The sequence below is a fragment of the Sceloporus undulatus genome, chromosome 5 (genome assembly GCF_019175285.1).
Source record: "Sceloporus undulatus isolate JIND9_A2432 ecotype Alabama chromosome 5, SceUnd_v1.1, whole genome shotgun sequence".
Lineage (NCBI taxonomy): Eukaryota > Metazoa > Chordata > Lepidosauria > Squamata > Phrynosomatidae > Sceloporus > Sceloporus undulatus.
This window is the reverse complement of record NC_056526.1, coordinates 120,379,054-120,404,659: the sequence shown is the minus strand read 5'-3', so window position 1 is coordinate 120,404,659 and position 25,606 is coordinate 120,379,054. Positions and strand designations below refer to the sequence as shown.

At 37.8% G+C, this 25,606-nt stretch overlaps 1 protein-coding gene across 1 annotated transcript in view; it reads left to right on the top strand.

Annotated features, from left to right (window-relative positions):
- The window catches only part of CORIN (corin, serine peptidase), a 170,568-nt gene that overhangs the window by 131,913 nt on the left and 13,049 nt on the right, over positions 1–25,606 (top strand). Inside the window, exons 13-17 of the mRNA XM_042470554.1 lie at positions 3,545–3,658; positions 6,777–6,887; positions 8,090–8,219; positions 23,436–23,558; positions 25,356–25,405. Coding sequence (XP_042326488.1) covers positions 3,545–3,658; positions 6,777–6,887; positions 8,090–8,219; positions 23,436–23,558; positions 25,356–25,405 — 528 coding nt within the window. The remainder of the gene's footprint in view (positions 1–3,544; positions 3,659–6,776; positions 6,888–8,089; positions 8,220–23,435; positions 23,559–25,355; positions 25,406–25,606) is intronic.

The window sequence follows — 25,606 nt, the reverse complement described above, 5'->3', positions numbered from 1 at the left end:
ATTTGTCCATATATTTCTGCCAAACTCCCACAAATCTGAGATCTTAAATACCCCATTCTTTATGGAAGGTTTCAAAGATGCACTGCATAGGTGCAGGAAAACCCACTTGTGTGAGTGCACAGATGGAAAACTTCAGGTACAAGATGCAACCTGTCCTTTTCCCATGGGAGGCTGAGACAGTGACACCTTTGCTTTCTGATAGTTAAATTTATTTTATTTCATGCACAAAATTATTAAAAATATTGTATAAAATTACTTTCATGCAATGTGTATAAGGCATATATGAAACATAAATTTAGTATTTGAAATATGGAACACTTCTAGTCCCAACCATTTTGGATAATAGATATTCAACCTGTACTAGTTTTTTTTAACAATGCCAGCATCCATTTTTTGGATTTTTCTATCCCATTCTAATCAACATTAGTCAGGTTTGTAGTGATAAGGGTTATCACAGATCATTTAAACCTGCTGGCTCTTACAACAATGGGATATTATAATTCATAATTATATTGTCTTGAGTAGTGGAGGAAAAGAACACAGTTCAAATATTTCAAAAATGTGTTACACTTACACATTGATCTATACAGTAATGTGAAGAATTGACTGATTAGGTATAATATTAATATTGACACTGATGCTAAGCTATTCTTTAACTTAATAATATTTTCAATAACTTGTTGGTACTACAAACCAAAGAGTACAGTTGGCCCTTCATATCTGTGGGGGTTCTGTTCCAGACCCCCTGTGGATGCCAAAAACCATGGGACCTATAATCCCATTCAATAGCAGCATGCATGTGGCTGCATTGGCATAGCCATGTGCACACAATGCCATTGGGAGAATGGGGTGGAGCCACCCATGGATGCTTCAATCTGTGGATGGAAAGCAAAGGGCCAACTGTGTATGAAATTCAGCTGTTCAGTTTCCCTGTGTATGAACTTGTATAATTCCTACACACACACACACACACACACACACACACACACACACACACACACTATATTTACATATTACATAAGTAATAATCAGGATATATTTGGACTGAGAGCCAGAATTGTGTAGTGTTTTAAGCACTGTACTAGGACTGTGGAGATCAGGGTTCAAATCCTGGTTCAGCCAGGTAAATCCACTGGGTGACCTTGGGCAAATCAATACTCAGCCTCAGAGGACAGCAACGGCATACTCCCTCTGAAGATACTTGCCAAATAGGTTCACATTAGGGTTGCCATAAGTTGGAAACAACTTGAAGGCATACAACAACAGCAATATGTTTGGATTATACCAGTTATAACTTTCTCTTGTGGTTAGCATTGTTAATACTCTAATGAGAGGGCCAGTGAAAGATTACTTTTATTCTTTCACATAATTGCCAGTAATATGATTAAACAAGTTCTGACATCTTATTGCTGAAATGAGCTGCTTTAAGAAAGCAATCTGTAGAAAGATAAATACGTTATAGCACTGTGAAATGCCTTAATTTCCTCCATATGACAAGCTAAAAATTTAATATCAAAAGACTGACACAGTTATACAAGAATTCATCTTGAATTTATTATAAAAACCAGTCCAGCTGATTAAAGACACTTGGAAGAGACAGAGGCTATGCTCACTGAATAATGATGAGCCTCTGGGAAGGTGCATATCATTGTCAGAAATCTGGCATTTCTCCATTTTTACTGTGTACAATGGTTATCTGTTGATGCCATATTATTCCCCTCATCCTCCCCCTCCTTCACTTTGTCCTCCCCTTATACGAAATACTAATTTCTCCTTCTCCTCCAGAATAAATTCTATGACAGCTACCAAGTAAGTAAGGATGGGTTTGGATTACTGGTATGAAAATGTAAAGCCCCCAACAAATAGTTCTATTGTACCTACCCCTTCCTAAATATAAAATCAAATGTCACAGATTTCCAATTTCAAAGCGATCACCATGTTAGTCTGCGTAATGTAAATTTCAAAAGGTGTACTGATACGTACATTAAATTTAGGCCCCACTACATGATTTTTTGATAGAAGGAATACACTGTGTACTACTATGACAATTTTTGAGCATTTTACTTTCTGTGGTAAATTCATGTAGTATTCGAATTGCTCTGTGGAGTGCTTTCCTTTGGAATTAGCACAAACCTTGCGAAAATATTTGAAATATTGTGTTTGTGATGGAAGTACAGAGGAAGAGATAATCTATGGAAATGGCCAATGCCTTTGCCATCTGCAACAGAACTAGAAAATGCATGAGAATACTGTATATCAATCAATTGAATGTTGTTAGGTAGGAATTCACATCAATCCTAGACAACACTGCTTACTGTGAAGGATGATGGTAACTGTAGTCAAACAACCTATGTATGTCCAAACTTTCCCATCCCAACCTGATAAACTGAGCACAGAATTCAGAATTAGTCATACTGGGAGTTGACCTGGGATGTAAATGACATTACTTTTGTGAATCCAGACTTAATATAACCAAGTCTAGATCCAGCCCACTACAATGAAACTTGGCCAAAATTTTGCGTTTGCTAATTGTTTTATGGAACATTTCCAAATCCTGTCATTTCAGTTTTTCTCCCTCAGGCAATTTGTATGATGCTCTTCAGCTGAAAAACTATCAGGGTGGTCAACAATATTAAAACAATCAGCACATTACAATAAAATTAAAATGTTAAAAACCACAGCAAACAATAAAGGCACACACTCTTGGTGTTTTGACCCTTTCATTTAGGTTGTTTGTATATATTAGTTATTGCCTGCAGATGGAACATCCAATGGTCTTGCATATATTATTCAGTGTAATTAAATGCTGTGACTTTGGATGTCATGCCATTGATAGTTACCTGAGAGTAATCACAGTGGGACTTAATTTATATCAAACATAGCTAGGATGACACTTTTAGTGAGCTCCATTTAACCTCCCCCCCCCCCAATAGATGTACATTTGGTTAATAATGTAGTTGGATTGAACATATTTTAACTCCAAAACTAAAAATACTTCAGTATGTGTTTTAAATGTAACCACATTCCTATTAAACTTCTTTCTGGATATAAGTGCTATGTTGCTTGATGATCCACAAATTTAATAAAGAAGATTATATATTATTGTGTTCAAAGGTCAGGAGGCATTTTTATTCTATTAATATTCCCCAATGCTCTCTTGTTAAGCTATTCATTGTAATAATTCATTAACATATTTATTAGATTTATAAAAGGAGGTGAATGTCACTTAATTCCTTTCCATTATACTGTAGCGGCCAATGCTGCTAACAATAAAATGTATAGAGCATTACATATATTTTTTATTTTACAATTAGAACATGAAGCTTGTTGATACATTTAATTGGTTTCGGCTGTGAACTGTAGGTGAAAACTAGTGGTGTATTGTCATTTTCTCTTGGGGGGGTCTGTGTTGCAGATTAAATAAATTTCTTAGTCTTAAAAATACAAAATTCGCTTTACTTTCCTCTATGGCTATCTCTTTGCATATCTGATTGATTTCTCATTGAAACAAAATATCTATAATGCCTTTAATTTTTGTCCCTAGGATGCAAGGAAAGAGGTCTTTGGGAATGTCCGACAAGCAAACTGTGTATCAGACATACAATGATATGTGATGGATTTTCAGACTGCCCAGACAATGCAGATGAAAAAAATTGCTGTAAGTGTTTCACATTACAATGTCTATATTGCATACTGTACTGTATTGTGTATTTTCTTCTCATGACATTGGCTGTTGGTTCTTCTTGACCCAAGTCCAGTAGCCAGAGCCAGAGGCAATAACTTCTTATGTCTTTGAAATCTGTTTTATGGGTAAATGGCAGGGGAGGGCTATTGCCTCCAGACCCTTCAAATGAACTTCTGGGGAGGTTCAGGTTGGCCACCATTGAGGATAGGATGCACTTGACTAGATGGATTTTTGATTTTATTCATCGTAGCTCTTCTTAAGTTCTTAAAATTATTTATGCATAATGGTTTCATTTATATAATTTGTGCCAGTTGCAGAACTTGTTTTTCTGGTCACAGAATTTGAAATCTTAAGAAAATGAAGACTAATTGATTGATGTGCTACAGATATTTTTATAACTTAAACTGTGAAACTGAACCTGTATACTCTTGGGATATAAATGGTGTAGAAATGACTCAAGGAGTCATTTTTATGGTGTGTGGTATATTTTTAAGTTTATTGTTATGCTTTAAAATGACTTTATACTTTTAAAAAATTAATAGCATTTTAATATCAAAACTTGTTTAATTGTGTTTCAACTTTTTATTATCAAGTTATTCATGTTTTCTTGTTTTAGCATTTTTTGTAAGGTGTCTTGAGTCCCACACTGGGAGAAAGGCAGGATATAAAACAAACAAACAAACAAACAAACAGTGCATTCTAATCAATTAATCTTCTTTACTCTGCATACTGACTCCATAAATTCAGCAGCCTGTGTGAACACTAATTAAGCTGATATAAGTGAATATTCAAATAGTTTTTCAGCTATTTTGCTTCTAGAGGAATCAGTTCCCTAAAAAGAGCAGAAGAAATCCTATTCTGTGCTTTTTGGTGTTTGTTCATTTTGCAGTCATCCATGAAGCTGTTCCAAAGCCTTTCTTCAAACTGTCATTTTGTTTTGAAATTTTATTTTATTTTGGTTTTGCTTCTGCCCCAGCCCTTATGTTTTTATATGTCACTAAACGTGTCCTTGGTTCATGCACTTGTAATGCCTCTATTGTGGGTTATTTGATGAATTGCATGCTATGGTTTAAGGAAGGTCTGCGTTGATCCTTCAGGGGATATTCACATTAGGGAGGGAAATTATGCAACAGATTTGGATTCCACAATGTTGGAACCATAACCATGAAGATGTAAATAAGAAAATACAGAATTGTTTATTTGTTTCCATGACAAATCTAAGAGGGGAATGAAATGAATTGTTGTGCCATTTCTCCTGCACCAGTCATCCACCTTGCTCTGGTTGCTGCCACATTGCAGAATTAATGCAGTCTGACACCGCTTTAATTGTCATGGCTCCATCCTGTGGAATCATGGGAGTTGTAGTTTGTTGGGGCACCAGAGCTTATTATAATGAAGAAAGCAATTAGAACAAAACCCATACCCACAATTCCAACTAGTGTAGAAATTGATGCCTATAGCTCATTGACATATGTTCTCTCAGATGAAATGGCATGTTGTAAACTGATCTGTAACAAACTTAAATACTAATGGACTGAAATATAAAACACCTGTAAAGGCAGAAACACTGGAGTAAGAGTTTAGAGCTATCAACTCTACATCAACCTATCCTCTTTTCTTATTTCCCACTACCATGTTGTTTTTCTTACAAGAAGAGCATGGGGAAGAATTATGTCAAGTTCTTCACCAAAACATTGTCAAGGTTTCTGTACCATAATAACTAATGAGGCTTAGGTTTAGATCCAATGTGATTTGGAGGAGCCCTGCTTCAGTCAAGATTCCTGAATCTGCCTGAAGCAGCCAAGTTTGTTTCAAGGTTCAGACAAATTTGAAACACACCCTCTCAATAAAAATTCTCTTATTTCTTATTGCCAGTTCACTTGGATTAGCTCTTTGATCATGTAAAAAAAAATAAAATCAGAGATTGAAACAACTCTGGGCTCTGTTAGGTGAACATTTATAGTAGTCAAAGATTCTCTGGAGGCAGAAAGAGAGAAACAAAGAGAACCTGATTAAGCTACTTATCTAAGGTTGCCAGATTGGATTCAGGATGGTGCTCCTGTAACTTTAAACTTGTAACAGATCACGGAGCAGGAAGGGATACCATACAGCTCTGTCAAGCAGGACAAAGGTATCTGTCCTCTTTTATGTTCCAAATGCCAACTTTCAGCAGCAGATGTCCCCTCCCAATATGGCTATTGCTACATTGGTGGAAAATGAGGGACTTGCTGCTTTGTGTCTAGTGACAAGAACAGAGCTATGACAGCTTCTCCTACTCTCTACCAAGGAGCCCTGAGAGCGTACAGGACATCCATGAGAGTCATTTAAGAACAGTAACTGTAACCACTGTTCCCTAAACTTTAGGCAGAAACCATTATCCACTACCAGTGCACCAAGCAATAAAAATATAGATTTCATACCAAGGCCTCATGTAATAAAATTAGAAAAATATTTCTAAGGGAGTAGATTTTTAAGAGTGCCATCAGGAAAAAGGAACAGTTTCAAACTGTATCACTAAATCACCCGTTTATATATACACCAAAGGATGGGCTTCAAACAGGACAAGACCCAGGACCAAGTTCACACAAGACTACCATAAATACAAAGCAAGAAATAAAGGTAGGCTTCATGGCCTGACCTTGTGTAACACAAAAGTCCTCAATGCCCAAATTATATTTAATTAGCCAGTTGTAGCTCAGCATCCCCATACTCCACACTTGTAAGAGAAATCATATTCTTTCCCTTATGAACTAATCTGAAGATCATCAATCTCTAGGAGTGGGAAAAAAACTGGGAGAAAAACACACATGAAGAAAATAGTGGCACTTTTATTCACCAAAGATTCCAGGAACTCCTACAGTTCCCAGAGTGTGGAATTACTAGCAACTAGGATTTCTTTACAACGGTTGTGTGAGGAAACCTCAAAATTTACTTCAACTAAGGAAGCTCAATAGTTATTAGCTGTCACTACTCTCTTGTTCAGAAGGTACTACCCATTTCTCCAAATAATGTATTTAGTTTCACTGTCTGTCTCGAAGACATATTTTTAATCCTTAAATTATTTTCTTGTAATTTACATTTTTCATGGCAGCATTTTGCAAAAAAGATGAGATTACATGTGCCAACCATGACTGTGTGCCTCGTAAAGGATGGTGTGATGGACAGATAGACTGCGCTGATAAATCAGATGAATGGGACTGTGGTAAGTGTTGGCCTTTACACTTCTGTCTAGAATTCATAATGTGGGGCTTTCAGAGGGGGAAAACACCAGGTACTTTTTAGTAATATCAGTGGTAATTAGTAGATTCTGAAAGTCTGCAAAGAAAAATTAGGTCTCTGCAGATGTAAAGCTAAAACTGCAAAGTAGAGACTTTAAGCAAATCAGTAAAAAAGAGATTACTCTTCAGAGAGCAAGAACAGATAAGCAGAAGAACTGAGATATATCCTCCTCTTAATGTGTAAGCACAGAATTGTACCAATAAGAATGCAGTGGGCCCTCCACATTTGCTGAAGTTAGGGGTGCAGGATCCCCATGAAAGTGGAAAAACCACAAATAACAAAACACTGTTTTTTAAACCTGTCTAGGAATATCTAGGTCCTCCAGTTCAACTTTGGGCAATCATTGACCACAGAGTCAAGCTGGAGGCCTAGAGATTCCTAGAGACACCAATATTCTGGCATAATAGTTTCCAGGTGTAGAAAGTAGTCATTCTTCAGGCCTAATTCTTTACATGTTCTACAGCCACCAGAATACAGCTCACTGTGGAAACAACACCAGTGTGATTACCTGTTCTTGGAACAGTTAAGGATAATAAATGTAAATCCAGCTTTTTATTAAGCTGGAATGTTGTAATAGCTGGGGTTGCCTAAAATATGTCACATTCCAGAATATTTGACTGATTGTAATGTGATACCTGAGAGTTATGGCAGCAGTAGGATCTGTGAAAATGGATGTAACCATCTCTTGAGTTCTGCTTCATTGTCTTCATGAAGATATGCAAGGAAATTCAGTCTAGATAATGAACCGGACTGTATGTGCCTAGGCAACAATTCCCAAATAATGGGATATTTTGGGATATTGTTCAGTCAACCCAAATATTGGATTGTCTGGAAGTACTTATCTTTATCTTCTCAGAATGTAAAATGTCATTGAGGTCAAGTTACTCCAATGTGATGAACTTTATGCTGAGATAATTTGGTTATAGACTCATTGTATCAACATTTATCATCAGGAATATCATTATGGTAAAATTGTCTGTGTTTACCCACAGTTCTTTTCAATGACAACATACTGGTTTTCAAATCTGCAAGTGATGAGAAATCAAGTGATATGCATTCACATCTTAGCTAGCCTTTAATCGCTTATTGGCATGGTAAAGTTACATTCACTTTTATTCTTCACAGTAACCCTGTCTCAGAACAGGAGCTCCTTGATGTACCTAACTGTTCAAAGGTCAGCTACCAATTACCATGTATGCGCTGATGGATGGGAAGAAAATCTAAGCCATTTGGCATGCAAACAAATGGGTTTAGGGTAAGGTCAGTAGTTTGTAGTGTTGATAAATCTTCTGAATGTAACTAAAAAAAGTGGTTGAATCTGTGATGTTTTCTTAATCTGAAAATAGGTTGTTGATTGCTATTTCTGCCTGTTTAGCATAAGAGAAATGCTGATATTTGCTACTGTGTGTGTATTAGGTTTTTTCCCAACAGATTAATAGAGGTCCTGGGAATATAGCTCTGTTGATACTATAATTATTTAACAAAGTAGCTTGTTTACTGTGAAACACTTGCATTTTTCTTCCCTCAACTTTAATACTTGTCCAGTTGACATACCAATTACAGTGGAATGATATCTTCATGGCAGCTTGAAACCTCTTGCTTGTACTGATTTTTATCTAATCCAAACAAAAATCCATCAGTGATACCTTTATTGGCCACCTGAAATGCACAATATACTTGTTGTAAGCTTTCGAAGCTCCATGGGCTGCTTCATCAGGCAAGATATTACAAACCAAACAGGAGGAAAAAACAAACAATTGGAAATGTTAGTCAGATGCCTGCATGTTGTTTCAGCCCTTAGTAAAGATGGTGTGGTGGGGAGGATATATTTTGCAGGCAGGCTTCTCCTTCTTCTAGCCATGTGGCAGTAGGGAGATTTTCAAAGTCCAAGACATTTAAAGTCAATTTGCATCTCAACAGGGATCCCTCTTTTGCAATCCAGTATGTCTCTATTCCAGTGAGGTCACAGGCCTCTTTGTAGGCAGAGAACAATGGATTCCTCAAGTAGCCTCCATGTTTTTGCATCAGGAACGTTTTGTTGGTGTAGAGGTAAAACATGTGAATTCAGTCCAAATTCAAGAAGACAATTGTTTTATTTTGGTTGGAGGTTCAAGTCCACAGGCTAGTCTTTATGGTTCCTCTGTTGCAGCTACAATGTGGTATCTCATAATACAGAAAACTAGTGGGTGTATATGTATATGTGCCTTCAAGTCATCTATTGATTTATGGTGACCCCATGAATTTCATAGGGTTTTCTTAGGCAAGGAATATTCAGAGATGCTTTTGGCAGTTCTGTCCTCTGAAATATAGCCTACAGGACCTGATATTCATTGGCAGACTCCCATCCAAGTACTGATGAGGTTTGATCCTGCTTAGCTTCCAAGATCAGATGGAATCTGATGCTTTAGAGTATTTAGGTCACATAGTAGGGATTAAGGATCCAATAGATTCTTCCGATCTCTAAAAAAGATGGTAAAGCTGGATTTTATATAATATAGTGACAAAAGAGTATTTATGTAATACAATGATGTATTTGTGTTAAGAATGTCCAGGCCTGAAAATAGCTTTTTCAAATTCTTGATATATATAAATAGTTGCCTAGCACTATGCTGTTGCTCTACCATGAACTTGTTCAGTTACATTAATGATTAACCAGCCAAATTTTTTTTATCAGTTGATAGATCTATTGGGGAGTATCCATAAAGTAGAATTTTATGGGAATTTTGTTGGAAGCAGCAAGCTAAAGCTAATCCAAGTTTGTCTTGGGGTTATTAGGTTTAGTTTGGTTTGATTGTGTTTGATGAAGTGAGCAAATGATTTATGTTCAACATAAATAAAGATTCCCTCCCCCCCATCATTAGATGTAGCCATATGTTTGAAGTTATGGTATGTAACTTGTAAATTTGACCTCCAAAGCAGCTGGGTGGACATAAAAGACTTGTTTTGCTTATTGTGTAAAACGTTGGGCAGTTCTCCTGCCTTTAAGCTGAATTCCTGAAATGATATTTTGCTGTTGCTGTTTTAAATGTAGTCTGTTATTGCATAAGGCACATTGAAGCCACATTTTTCCCCACAGAAAACTCTTTCATGCTAGTCAAGGTTATTTTGTGGAAGCTTTAAAGTGTGGATTAAGTGTACTACTGTTCAAACTAGGCAAGAGGTTTTGCTGTGCGCACACACATACACACAAGGAAAAGAAATTTCTTCTGGTACTATATGAAAGACTGATGCTTAGATAATACATATTGTACCTTTGAATGATCAAATAATACACACACTTTTCTTTTGGTGCTGAGTTTGGAGTATCTTTTGATATTTTATTTTATTATTTATATTGACATTTTTATCCCACCTTTTCACTGCCATAGTAGCACCCAAAGCTAATAGGCACAACAAACAATTTCAGTTGTAAACACAATTAAAACCATAACAATACAATTTAAAAAAATTAAAAGGCCAGATTGAAAATATGTTCCTAAAAGTAATGAGAACTGGAACTAGGAATAGATTTGTTTGGATTTGATAGTCAAGATGAAACTAGTCTCCTCACAAGAATTGTTTCAAAAAGAAACCTTGAATCACCGCAATGACTGCACAGCTGTAACACACATATAAAGTTTCAGTAGAACACTTAGACCTGAAACAGATGGGCCAAAAGTGCCACCTTTGAGCTGATCCGGGGGCATGATGTACAGATGATGCATGCCCCCAGATTGGGTTGAAGCTGTACTGCAGCCACCTAAAGTGGCCCAATCCTAGCCACAAAAGGAGAGCAAAAAAGTGCTCCTTTCCAGTGGTCTGTTGCAGATAGCAGTGGTGGCCAGTTTTGGGACCACAGCATCTGGCCACTGTGGTCCTGTGCCAAATGGGGAATGACTAGTGATGGAGCAGCCAAAGGCAGACTGGCCACTCCAAGCTGCCAGTCTGCTTGACCCCAATGTGCACAGACAAATGCACACATTTAAAAAAAATTAACAGCTAAAATGCACATGTATTTTATATCAATGGGCAGAAATGTACAAAATGCATAAACAAATGTGCATTTAAAACAAATTATAATTGTGATTGATTTCAATGTAGAAAAGAACACAAAGTCTTCCTATATGATATGAAATAAGGATAGGATTAAAATGCACATAGGATCTGGAGGTAGAATTCAGACACAGCCATGTTAGTCTGGAAAATCAGAATAAAAAGGGATCTTTTAGCACTTTGAAACTAACTAAGCGAAAGACAGTGTAGCATAAAGTTTCAGAGACATGGTTTACTTCCTCAGATGCATGGAGTAAAGCTGTTTCTAGGAAGAACCATAACATCTATACAGGTTTATAATAAGATACATGGTCTTTTAGATAACCAGGGCCCAAGCCATTTAGGGTTATAAAATTTAAAATCAACACCTTGTGCTGGGCCCAGATAGGAAGTGACAACTATTCAGGTCTTTTGGGATGATATGGTCTTGGCACTGTGTACCTTTTAGAACATTATTGCACACCTTTCCCCCCCTGTTATGGGAAGTGGAAGGGGACTCTCGGGGCCGTGCTCGACCTGCAAAAAACGGATGTTATCATACAGTGAATCGTCCTCAGAGGGGCCCCATTCCATCCCCCGGCGCCAAGCCATTCCTTTTCAGTGCTGAAGGGCGTTAAATGTTCTGGTTGGAAGTCTTCTGACCGAGGAAAATGGTGCCCCTCAGCACTGAATGGGGATGGCTTGGCACTGGGGGACGGAACGGGGCCCTTTTGAGGAAGATTCCCCGAGAGTCCCCTTCCAGTTCCCATAACAGGGAAAAAAAGGTGTGCGACAAAGTTCTTAGCTGTCAGAGTTTACATCACACATAGCTTCGAGCAAGAGTCCGGAAGTTGCGCCAAAGCCACGATCCAGTCCTAAGGACTCGAGCACAGCTTTCGGACTCTTAGGATGCATGCATCATTTAAACAGCATACCTCCAAAGTGACCCGAAGCAGCTTTGTTTTGGCCTGTCTGTATGGGGCCTTAATCACCCTGTTGTGGTCTGTAAATGTGAATTATTCTGCTTAAGTAGATGATCTCTAAGTGATAACAAATACTAAAGGGACGCAATGTAAAACACTGTAGGTTAGTGGGCCTGTGCTTTTTCTCTTCTGAGAAATTTATCAGCTAGACTTTCCATTACCGAAAGAAAAAACCTTTTCCAGAAAAAGTTGAAGAAGCAGTTTGGGTCTTTCTTTCTGTTGCAAGAGCTGATGGGACTTGTTGGAGGCTAGTGCAGGTTTTTTAAACTTCTGCAGCCACATACTAATAGTTTAACCGGTCTGTTTATAAATAAAGACTTTGTTTTGAACATACAGATTTACAGTGCAGTCTCAGTCAGGGAAAGCTGATCTTGTGGGAGATTGCATTGAACTTCCCCATACTTGGGGATTAGCAAATAAGTTCTTTTTTCTTTTAAAGGATTTTTTTTTTCAAAGGCTGGGGATTTATGAGTGTTATACTTCTGAGAAAAAATCACATTGGGACACAGGGGGAAATCTCAAATAAGACTTTTTTTTTTCATAAAGTGGAAGAAAAGAATATGTGGGCAGCGTTGGGAGAACAATGCTCTTGTCTGCCTCCCCATAACTATTGGAAACTGTCTATGAATTGGATTTTTTCATGAAAGTTCACATTTATCACATTGCTTTTCCTGAGTTAAAGTATTTTATGACCAGAGAAGCAAATGATTTTAGCATTGTGTCATCTCCACAGAAATATCCAGGAAAAGCAGGAATATGTTAGGAGCTTTAAATTTTGTAACTGTTGTTCCTCCTGGATGATTTATAACTGAGTAATATAACATTTATAATGTGAAGTCGAAGGCTTTCATGGCTGGCACCCATAGCTTTTTGTGGGTTTTTCGAGCTATGTGGCCATGTTCTAGAAGAGTTTATTCCTAGGAATAAACTCTTCTAGAACATGGCCACATAGTCCGAAAAACCCACAAAAAACTATTATATTTATATTTAATTTGTATCCTGCCTTCCTCCCAGAATTGGGACTACAGGTGGTTTAGAGCATAAAAGAGCAATACAGTTAAAAACATACAAAAACTGAACATTACAATTGAATTAAACTATTCACAATATTAAAACACATCAAATCTTTAGTTAAAAGAATAAGATGCAATTCAAAATGTTAAAGGGCTATTTAAAACAGTACAGTTTAAAATAATACAGTATCCCATAGACCGATCTTTAAAAACTTTTAGTATTAAAATCTTGTTGGAATAAAAAGAGTTTTGCCTGCCAGCAGGGAGGCTGTCATTCTGGCCTCTCTAGGGAGAGAGTTCCAGAGTCTAGGGGAGTCACTGAGAAGGTCCTCTTTTAGGTCCTCACCAACCATGCTTGTGAAGGTGGTGGGACTGAGAGAAGAACGTCTCCTGATAATCTTAGGGCCTTGAGCCGATACATACAGGGAGATAAAGACCTGAACCATATAGGGCTTAATAGGTCATAATCAGCAATTTGAATTGTTCCAGGAAACAAAGTGGGAGCCAGTGGAGCTGTTTTAACAGAGCAGTATAATCCCTGTAAACTGCCCCAGTTAGTACTTTGGCTGCAGCTCTTTGAACTAGCTGAAGTTTTAGTTTTGTGCTGAACAGCTAGGGCCTATCAACATGGGCTGAACTTGTAGGCAGTGCTGATTTCACACATCTTCTATAATGACGATACACATCTTCTGACTTGACACATCTTCTGTAATGAATAACATAGCAGTCCCTGGGTGTATTTTAAATATGCAATTGAGTTTGGCATATTAAAATAAAATAGATGCAGGAAAAGCATAAGCATCAGTTAGTCTGGTGGAAACTTAGTACTGTATTTGAACAGTGGCTATTCATTTTTCCTTCCTCCTTTTTTACTGCTCACAAATGCATTCCAGAGAGCAAATGTGCCCAAAGAGTGTACAATGGGGGGGAAAAAACTACTTTTCATTAGTGAGGGAAAAGATACAGGGTCCTATCCTTCTTTTTGTCAGATCTAACCTTCAATAGCTTCCCTTAGATTTTTAAAAAAAGTGGCAGAAATAAACACAGATATTTGCTTAACTTTAACACTAAGTCAAATCATGATGTAGTGCATGAAATGTAACATATTGTGCTTAAATATGTAAGTGGCAGATGTTAAAACATAATAAACTGTGTAAGTTCTTGTTAATGTGTTATTTCAGAAGCTAGAAATTTTACAAAATTATCTGTCCTATGGAATAAATGGAGGGAGGAAGTAAGGTACAGAGCAACAGACAAGGTTTTTTGTGGGTTTTTCGGGCTATGTGGCCATGTTCTAGCAAAGTTTCTTTCTGACATTTCACCACCATCTGTGGCTGGTATCTTCAGAGAATGCTTTGCCTGGAAAGCATAACAGAGAAGGTTTTTGGTCCTATGCAACAGTGGAAGTTAGCAGAATGAACCTTCACTCTAAGTAGTCAGGGTCATCTTCCAGCAGCAGTTTTTTCCCCTAAAGCAAATGAGTCTTAATTCCCTTAACTCAGGGCCAAGCCACCCAAGGATACTTTGAATGACAAACGTAATAGCTCATATTGTTGCTGGAGATCAATCGTTCTGAACTTCAGCACCTATGGAAATCAGAAGAATTGCACCATGCAAACAGAAGGCAATGAATAGTTTACTGTGTGCATGTGGAATATGTTAGATGGTTCATATTTAATTCTAATGTGCCAGAAAAATGAATGATGTATAATCCATGAAGTTATTTACATCCAATGGGAGGGCCAGGATACAGTTCATTTTACCATGTCCACTGAGATCATTTCCATCTGTCTGCCCTGACAAATGAGTCTGTCAAAATACTACTTTTGTTCATTCATCTCAAATGGGCCTTCATCTCAATTGTGGTCAAAATCTAATACCTGTGTTAAATCATTCTAAAAGGCATCTAGCTAAAACTGAGAAATAGACTTGGAAGGGCTGCAAAGTGTAGCATCATCTTCTGAAAAACTTGGAGGCTTGACTTTAAAGAGTTTTATTAATTATTTCCTGATTCCTATTGTCACAACTATTCTCTAGAACGGTTATGATACATAGTGTGGAGAAGTACTTCTTGGAGGAAAAATACTCACTGTTGACATGCCTCAAATCTCATATCTTTAATTACCTTTTTAAAGCAAAGCTTATGACTATAACCATGACTATAAAATAGGTTGTTATTTTGCTATTTGAATTCTTCCATAGAAAATAGAAAATATCAAAATAGTTTACTATTATTTCAGAGTCCAGAGATTAGAATGTGTGTGTAAAATAAGGACATTGCCTCCCTTAAGAATGTTCTACCGCAATGCAGTTTTCCTTCTATTAGCAAAATTTTAGCATAACAATAATTTAAAAACTTCAATAGAATATTGGAAAATAAAGTTTAGGCCTCCAATGAAAAGGGGTAGACAAAGTTATCAAGGGAATGTGAACACAACAACTATAAAAGTTCCAGGTGTGAACTTTGCAGTATCTCAGCCTGTGCTAGGGGGCTGAAAGAAAGTTTCATGGGGGACAGAATTCTTGTGTGAAGCAAAGTCCTTGTTTTGCCCTCCCCCCATGTAGCTACACTTGTGTTTCACACATTTTTCCTGTGATATCTCACCATTTGAGTAACATTTGGGACTTGTTCCAACATGCACATTCATCACTTGATGAATGAAAAATCAAATGATGAGTTTGGTCATCTTGGATCTAGCGCTACAGGCACAACTAGATACCATCTTGGATGCAATACTTTACAAATAAGTCAAGTCATGCACCAATAGTCAGTTACCATAGAACCATAGAGTTTGAAGAGACCACAAAGGCCACCCAGTCCAACCTCCTGCCATGGAGGAAGCACAATTAAAAAACCTCGACAGATGGCCGTCTACCCTCCGTTTAAAAACCTCCAAAGAAGGAGACTCCATCACACTTCGAGGAAGTATGTTCCACTGTTGAACAGCTCTTACTGTCAGGAAGTTCTTCCTAATGTTTACGTGGAATCTCTTTTCCTGTAGTTTGCATCCATTGTTCTGTGTCCTGGTCTCTGGAGCAGCAGAAAACAAGCTTGCTCAATCCTCAACGTGGAATCCCTTCAAATATTTAAACAGGGTTATCACATGACCTCTTAACCTTCTCTTCTTCAAACTAAACATACCCAGCTTTCTAAATTGATCCTCATAGGGCATGGTTTCCAGACATTTCACCATTTTGGTCACCCTCCTCTAGACACTCAGATGTGGAGAAATCAAGTGATGGAATAGGAAAGGCAGTTATGAAAGAACTAGAAAAGATCCTTAAGTGTAAAGATATAAAAATGGAATTTAAAGTCAGGATTGTCCAAGCCATAGTATTTCCTGTCACCATGTACAGATGTGAGAGTTGGATAATGAAGAAAGCTGATAGAAAGAAAACCAACTCATTCAAGATGTGGTGCTGGATTAGAATGCTGAGGAAGCTGTGGATAGCCAAAAGGAAAAACAAATGGGCCCTAGAACAAATCAAGCCTCCTTCCTGGAAACCAAGATGACTAAATGAGGTTGTCATACTTCAGACACATAATGAGAAGGCAGAGTTCACTAGAAAAGACAACGCTAGGAAGATGGAGGAAGAAGATGGGATGCCAGATGGATAGACTCAGTCAAGGAGGTTACAGCAGAAAGTGAGCAGATTGGTTGAGGACAGGGAGTCTTGGCGATGTCTTCTTCATGGGATCCCATAAGTTGAAGTTGATTTGAGGGAAGTAAACAACAACAACATATATACATGTGTGAACTAGAGCCTGATTATTTCTGTCTGAAACTGTGAACACAGTTCATTGGAAAGTGGTGTCTGAGGTCATGGGAATAGTTTGAGTTGGGCATTGCTGATGGAACACTTTGCAGTGTCATTCTAATCCATTTTAAATTACATATTTAGCAGATACAGAATTTAGCTTCAAATATTCTACAAAGCAAACCAGAGGAGAAACATGTATGATTAGTCACTTCCTTATGGGATGCATATGTATTCCCATCTCTCTGCATTATAGAGGTAGTATGAATTACTCATACTTCCTTTCTCACTTGCTTTTCCCATTATAGGAAAGAAAGTTGGTGATATGCATGAAAACAGACATCTCTATTCATAAAAATTAAATTCACCCCATTGCACAAGTCCCCTCTAATAAAGTTACACTGCACACACAGACAGGTTTATTTAACTGAGCCTGTTAAAATCACAAATAACTGTCTATGTTTGGCATTTGTGCACAAGTGCTATCAGGTTCTAGTTTGGAATGTCAATTTATTACATTTTAGTCTATTGATTAAAACTAGTTGAAATAATTATCAAGATCCTGATATTGGTGTCTTTTTGAATTGCCAAAGGAAATACAAGATCAATAATATTAACAAATATTTTTGTTTCCATATTTTACATAGTAAACACCAGGACCAAGTTAGATTTCCAAGCTTTAATCATGCTGATTAAAATTGGTGCTTGCTAATTGATCAACTAGTGCTTTAGTGATCAGTGAACTTTATTGAAGCGTGCATATGCTTTAGATATGCTTTCACAATATGTAAAATATTAACAGTGATAAAACTCAAAACAAATAAAAATCACCTGTTACTTTTAATGCTGAACATGTTAAATGTTGGTAGATCTTTGCCGCTTTACATTAAGGTTTAGAAGGTTCTCCTTCATGGTCTCTGTCCCTCACACAAATGGACTTTTTTATGTCTGGACAGAGAGTATGACCAGAAAGTTTTAGAGCTGAGTAGCTTGGTGGGAACTCCACCTCTCCCTATAACTGTACATAGTCTAGCCTGCTAAAGCTACTGTCCCCTCATTTTCTCTCTGTTCACCATGAAAGTATTATTGATAGTTTACTTCTCACTGCTGGGTAGCCTTCTCATCTACTTTTTCATTTATTTTTTTCTTCTTCTACTATTTTTCTCAACTGTATGTGTTTTTACAAAAGGTGTTCTCTTTGCCACAGGGCTTCAGCTCTACCCTCCTTCCCTTCCCTTTTATGGTCTCTACCTCTTTTTCCTCCTGTTCTGATTCTAGGAGGAAAGTCTCCCTTTCTGATTGTCAGCCTTTATGCTCATTGTGCCTTGGTGAATCCAACATCCCACAGCTGTGTTCTAATTGCATTTACATATCTCACTGTTCAAAATAATGCTTCGTGGCTCAAACTGAACTGTTTGGGAAGAGTCCCTCTGAGTGATGGCCCAAGCAGCTTCAAATAGACTCTTTAGTCAGCCTTTACAACAATTGTGAAGAGCCATAGATCTAGGATTCATAGATTCTTTCCTTCCCCCCTCCTTTTGAAGGTAATAACAAAGTTATGAAGGGACAATTCCGATGCAAACCTGGTGGCTACTTATCAGCTCATCAGCCTTGGCTCTCAAGGTTAATTCGCTTATCCCAGGGCTGTTACATCACATTGCCCAAGTCACCAAACCTTCTCTTTCATTTCCAAGGCCATGTGTTTCATCCAGCCATTGAGTTGCTACAGTTGACAGCTTGGAGGATCAGATCACTTTGTCCCCTCACTTGTAGGAGGTACTCAAAGTATCATGGAAGCCAATGTGAAGTTGAAGGCTTTCATGGCCAGCATATCAAGAAGCCATCTCCCAAGAGATTATATACCTATAAAAACAGACATGTCTGTACTTTTGCAGAAATCTGCTCTGCCACCTCAACACCCGTTGATGTCTTTCCACTGTTTTACATTTTCAGGAAAGAGGTCTTTCCTTCTCTGCTCTAAAAGTATACAGATCTGAAATCATTGGCTACCACCTGTTTCTTCACCATCTGTGAAATTGTTTGCCAACCTGATGATGAAGAGATTTCTCATAGGTCTGTCTCATTTGTATCCGCTCACTTTACCTCTGGCTAATAAGGAAACATCTAGTGATACCTCTACTGATAGGATACCACTACTGATACCTCTAGTGACTGATAAAAAGTTTCTTTTAGTATATTAGCATCTTGTTTTAGTATTTTAGTGTTTTAGCATTGTGTTTTATCATCTGTTTTTGATTATATGTTTGATGTTCCACTCTTTGGTGAAAATGTTGTTGTTGTTGTTGTTGTTGTTCTGGCTCTTTCTCAACTGTAATGGCTGTTAAAACCTTTAACAGTAATGACTGTTGAAACCTTTTGCTTCCATTGACAAAAACGTGCTGACTCTTAAAGTCACATTCTTGGTCACCATGACTTTGACAAGGTGAACTGGCTGCACTTAGTAGTGATATAAACCATTTCTCTGTTTTCACAAAGATAAATTGTCTTGTGGCCTGTCATCACCTTTTTGCCAAAGGTTGCTTCAGATTTCCATATTAACCAAGGCATTGTCTTTCCCATTTCTGCTCAACACATTTCTGAGTGAGTAGTGGGGATTATTACATTGGTTTATGAACCTGGGAAGAAGCCTGTTCCTGAGAATCTCTAAGTACATTCCACTGGAGCCATAACCTCTTCTGCTTCTCTGCTGCATAATATTGCTATTCTGGAATATTGTAAAGCAGCTACCTAGTCACAGCCATCTACTTTTATTAGGGATTATCGATTGGACTCCAGGGCCAGAGCAAATGCCCATTTTAGATGTGCAGTTTTGTCATCTCTTTTTCAGTGACCCACTACATCTCCAAGGGTAAGCCTTTTAATCACCCATTTGTGTAAGTCATATAGACTACGAAGATGTTGAACCTGTAACTGTGGTTCCTCAAGTGGTCATCTCTGCCGTCAGACAACCCCTCTTGTTCAGGTCATTGCTGTGTTCTCTTCAGCAGACTACAAAACTGAGGAGAGAATACCTTTTATGGGCTGGAACATATGCAGTTGTGAGGAGAAGGTGGGGTTCCCATCAGTCTACTCAGCTCTAGCACTTTCTGGTCATGGTCTCATTTGTGTGAGGGAACAGGTGAGCACTTGAAGAACCACAGTTACAAGTTAACAACCTGTTCATATGCATTTCATTTATGAGCATACAAAACCAGTGCTCTAAATTTCAGTTAAAAGCCTTAGGGAGCATAATTGTTTATACAGTGGATCCTTGTTATACGCTGGGGTTTGGTTCCAAGATCCCCCGTGTATAACAAAATCTGTGTATGCTCAAGTCCCATTAAGTATAATGACATAGCGAAATGGTGTCCCTAATAAAAAGTGGAACATCAAGGTAAATTTATACTTTTTTGGAACATTTTCAAACCGTGTATGCTTGAATCCGTGTATAAAAAATCCGTGTATAAGAAGGGCCGACTGTAGTCAAATTGAGGATGGGTTCCAAAGGGCCAGACAAGGTCTGTGTATGTGCAAGAATTCCTTATAAGGCTTGAGTTTCAGAGGTTATAAACTAACTTAAACATTTTTATTGTGTTCAAAGTTTCTTTCAGGTGTAGGTAGATAGATAAATAAAATGGGTTCTAAACATGTTTCTTTCCTTTCTGTAGTCTTTGAACCATAAGTATGACTGTCGCCATCCCCAGCCAGATCCACATATCATTGTTGAGGGATTAGAGTGAAATTGCAAAGTCCTCAATGCATATATCACAATTCAGACATACAGTCAAATGATTTGTATTTATGGCTGGACATGGTGTGGTTTGTATATGGGTACTCTAGACAATTCACATAATTTTTGGCTTGTAAATTCTATGTCAGCTGGAGTGACCATCAGTTTTTTTCTATTACAGTCTAAGTTTATAGTCTAAGGTGGTCTTTGAGACCTAGCAAAAGGGACATTTCTTATTCTCTGGACCTGCCCTTAGCGTCTCCTTTCAAACTAGTAGCCGCCCTAAGTGCAGTGATGTAAGAATTTCTTATGAGATCTGCTAAATGCAGAATGGTCTAATGAGCCTCAGTGCTGGTGAAAATCTGGCCATATCTATAATAATAATATAATAATAAAATTTATTTATATCCCGCCGCTCTATAAAATGCAATCGAGGCGGCTTACAAGATTAAAAATATGCAGTCCGAACCTTCAACCCACCCACCCCTTAAAATACAATTAAACAATGTAGAATTTAAAACATAAAACATCTGGATTGTAGCTGCTATGTTTGGAAGATGTAAGATGCAATTCTGTCACAATTAGTAGAGTGCACCCATTCCATATGCAGACGCACCATATGCGGCTTCCTGTTTACACAGAAGCCGCATCCCCATTAAATGATTGGCACGTGTGGCAGCCATGTACGTGTGCTAAGTGCACACACTGCACCACCATGAGCATGAGCCCCATTCTATTGAATGGGGCTCGAGCTTACGTGGGATTTGCCTTATACGGGGGTGTCCGGAACGGATCACCGCATAAGGCAAGGCTCCACTGTACTACACCCAACTGAACACAATGGGTGTTAGTCCAAGTGTGTATGCATCTTGGTGGAGTGCTGACTCCATTCCAGATGTTAGCCTGAACTTTGAAGAAGTTGAACCATATCCTCCAAATGAGTTCAGAACCTTGGACAAGTCCTTTAAAGGTAAGACTAAAACCTTAAAGGAATTTACCACCCCATTGACATGGAAGGGACCAATTGTTACTGGACTGCACTACACAATAAGCATAATTCTAGTTATTTCAGTTTTGGATTGACATGGTAAATTATCCCACCCTTTTCTCAAACAAAATTGTTATTTGCCTGGAAATTCTTGCTAGGAAAAAAAAGGAAACAGGCCTACATAAAAGTGGAAGGTTTTTTCATAACTTTTTCTGAGCACTTGGGAAAGTAAAGACCATTTATTGCATTATTCCGAGGTTAGCTACCAAGAGTGTAGTAAACAAGCAGCTGTAGTCAGTAACGGTTCTCTAATGAGAACTATCTTTTTATGTGGGAGGCTTATTCAGTACAAGTATTTGCAAACACATGCTTTTGTAACATTCACATTTTTACAGTTATGGCTATATACTTAGAAAATGTGCATATACAGTAGTTACAATCAGAAGTGGTACGAAGAGATTGTTCCTAAACCAAACTGAGGAGAAAAGCTGGCAGAGGTCACTAACAGTGTAGACACAGAGGTTTATTATTTTAAAAATGTTTTAGTTGGGAATGAGATGAAACTTACTTATCATAAGATTTAGGTTTATTTATTTTCTTTTGTAAATTGAAGTTGGTCGCCTGACATTTAAAAGATTAAAAAGACATATTTTGACTGAATCTCATTGTCTTTTCCGGGTGTGAATTAACTGAGTTGAGGGAGTACAGGGAGGACTGAATACTTCAATGGGATTTTAGTATTCAGTGAATCAACAGCATCCATTAACAATTTTAGTGCTTAGGTGTTTGCATGAATAGGCTTGTAACAGATAGCATTGAATACAGGAGGAAACTATTTGTTAACCAAAGGAACTAGAAACTGGACTTGCAGACTTGCCAGATCTGATTGTTTGCTTCTGAGTGCTTTTTAAAAACAGACTCTTGATTTCAGTACAATCTGAGATATTTTTCTGTCTGAATACTTCTCTTGATTAGCTTAAAGAAAATAAAACCTTTCACTCTATGAATACTCCTGATAAGATCTTATTATAAACGTCGTGGGAATTAGGTTGACGGACACATAATGGAAAAAGGAAGGAATGGCCAGGAAAAGAAAGCCATGGGGAGACAAAATACTGAATGTGGTCATTAACATTATAACAAAACAGTAATGTATTAGACAGACAGTAAAATGAGCTACACTGTGGACCACCAGAGGAAAATGCTTGTACAGTAATTTCCATTTCCCTCTCTCATGCCTTCTCTTGGATTTTCTCAGTAATAATACAATAAAATATTATCTCTTCCAACTTTGGTGGAATCCCTGTACAGAATTAGGACGTACAGTAATTCAATTGCCCATTTAACAGCTGTCTTATTACTTACCGCATGTGGTTGCCACAGGAAAATCCTGTATACCATAACTACTTAGGGAATGTAATGTTTAAAAAACATTTTTTAAATGTAGCATCTGCCTGCCCATTCTGGAATCCTCTGGTGACAGCAATTTTGGGGAGCAAATGGACCACATGCTGATGTGAAGACAGTCTGATCAAAAGATTAAGATTCTCTTAATTTCGACTTAGTGACTAGGGCCTTGAGGAGACGGGGCAAAAGAAGCAGCCAGAGGCTGTTCTCACCCCGATCGCTGCAGGACCGCAATGACCAGACATTGCAGTCCCAAGGCCAGCCACTGCTGCAGCCCTGAACAGGCCTCAGCAAGGAGCAGATAAAATCTACCCCTTTTGCAGCTGGGCTTAGGATGCCTTAGGTGGCCACAACACGGCTTCTGTGTGGTTTGGGGGCGTGCGTCATCTAAATGCCATGCCCCCAATGCAGCATGACACCAGACCTTTTCATCCATCTCTTTTGGGCCCATGATCTCTCTTCCAAGAGTTTCCTTATGTAACATATCACCTGTAAATAAAGATTTTGAATTAAACATTTTTGATATAAATGCTAAACTATTCATATAACTACAAAGCTAACCTGGATGTCTTTATTTCAGAGGGCCAGCTGTAACAGAAATTGTCCAGGAGTATGAACAGCTACATCATGATAAATGGCTGAATTTACACTCTGAGTGGAAAAGCAAAAACATGTCCACATTACATGCACATTTGGTGACTGGGTAAGAAAGACAGCTAGCTATTTATACTGCTACAATTTGTATGGAGATTAATTTGTACCTAACAGTAATAATAATAATAATAATAATAATAATAATAATAATAGAATTTATTTGTACCTCGCCCAATCACTAGGAATCTGGGCGGCTTACAACAGTAAGGAAATACAAAGCAATAGCAATAAACAATAACAATACACATAAGATAATAAACAAATATAACATGGCAATACATAGCAAGAAACATAATAACAACAATAACAGTAATATTGTAGCAATTCAAGTAATGACAAAAGCCTAACACTGATTATTACATTCAAATCAATAATTATAAAAAAGAATTCCCCATTTCCAACCCCTCATTGGAAAAAATAATAAGCAGATGCCAATAAACAATGAAATAATAAACGAAATACAGCACAAGTTACAACATTACCGTCAAGGAATTACAATAAAAGATTACAATCTAACAACCTGAAAAAGGGGGAGACTAAAAATTAGTAACAAGATAATGTTCTTCTTAGTATTGCCCAAGGCTTTATGGGCTGACGCCCAAGCTGAGTTGGTCCAGGGCAGGAGGGGGGGCAAGATGTTAAAGAGCCCTCATTCACTCAGTTCTCCATTCTCCTCCTGGCAGTCCATGGCTGGGTAGGGGTGCCCAAGGCTTTATGGGCTGACGCCCAAGCTGAGTTGGTCCAGGGGGGGGGGGGGGGGGGCAAGATGTTAAAGAGCCCTCATTCACTCAGTCCTCCATTCTCCTCCTGGCAGTCCAAATGTAACATGGGAGACCTGCTTGTGAAAGCTGCCTTTTCACACAAATCTTGCTACATCATGAGGTCTGCAAGGGATTGGATCTGAATGAAAACCCCAATTAAAATACACTTCCAGACATGAAATATCCAAGTTGACTTCCATTTACATTATATTTGCGTGCTATAAATCGCAGTGTGCAAGTTTTTTTTTCTGATTTCGTATCTTCATTTAAAAAAAAGTCAATTTCTGGCTACCTGTTCTGGCTCTCTCAGGTGACCCAGCGAAACACCAAACTGGCAGGCACTCATATTCTTCAGTGATTCTCATGGGGTGATGAGCCATAGTGGTCTACCATGGATTGCATACTCAGGATCTATAGTGTGAAATTGGTATAGATCTCTCTCTTATTAAATCATGATGTGTGTGTGTTTGTAAGTAATAGCACCACAACTGATAACAATTCTGAATTTGGTGCTAAAGTGTTGAATAGAAATATAGAACATGTCTTTGTGTTAACATGACTAAAAATGTCATCATAACACAAACTATTTGAAATGATGAATGGAACTGAAATTTTGTGTTTTTTAACAATACTTAAAATGTGTCAAATTCTTCAAGGCAGAAACTTTGAGACATTAAGATAATGTCATTAGGAATTTAGAATTTTTGTATATCAATTCTTATTCACATTTTTATTTGTTCACATCAAAAATATATTTTATATTACTTTTAGCAGTGGATAAATTCCTCCAAGACCATGAAAGTTTGAAGAGACGCCATCAGCCCATTTACAGGGACAAAACTATTTGTAGCTATGCTTTGGACTGACAGGTGTGTCTGATAAACCAAAACCTTATTGTTTGCAGACATACAGATACACTGGCTCTAAAAATCAAGAGGCCAGATTTTTTCAAGTGTATTTTTTAATCCTCCAAAAAAATCACTGGTGGCTCATTAGAGCAACCTGACTGATAAATGATGCATATTAAGCAGATGCAATAAGTATGCTATTGAAATTATTCTTCAACATGCTATTTCTACATTTAGATTGCCATGCAGAAGCAAGAGTATGGTTTCCCTTCTCTGTACCAAAGAAGGTAAGATTCATAACACATCTAACAATGAAGGAGGAAATTACATTAGATTTCAAAACATCATTGAGCCCCACTCCTTTGTAAGAATGCCTGTGCCTACTTAATGGTCTAGAGAACACACTGTAATGACAAAGAGGGAGACTTGCTAATTCAGACCAAAGATTTGGGGTGGCATTGTGTTTCCTGCAATGGAAAACACATGGC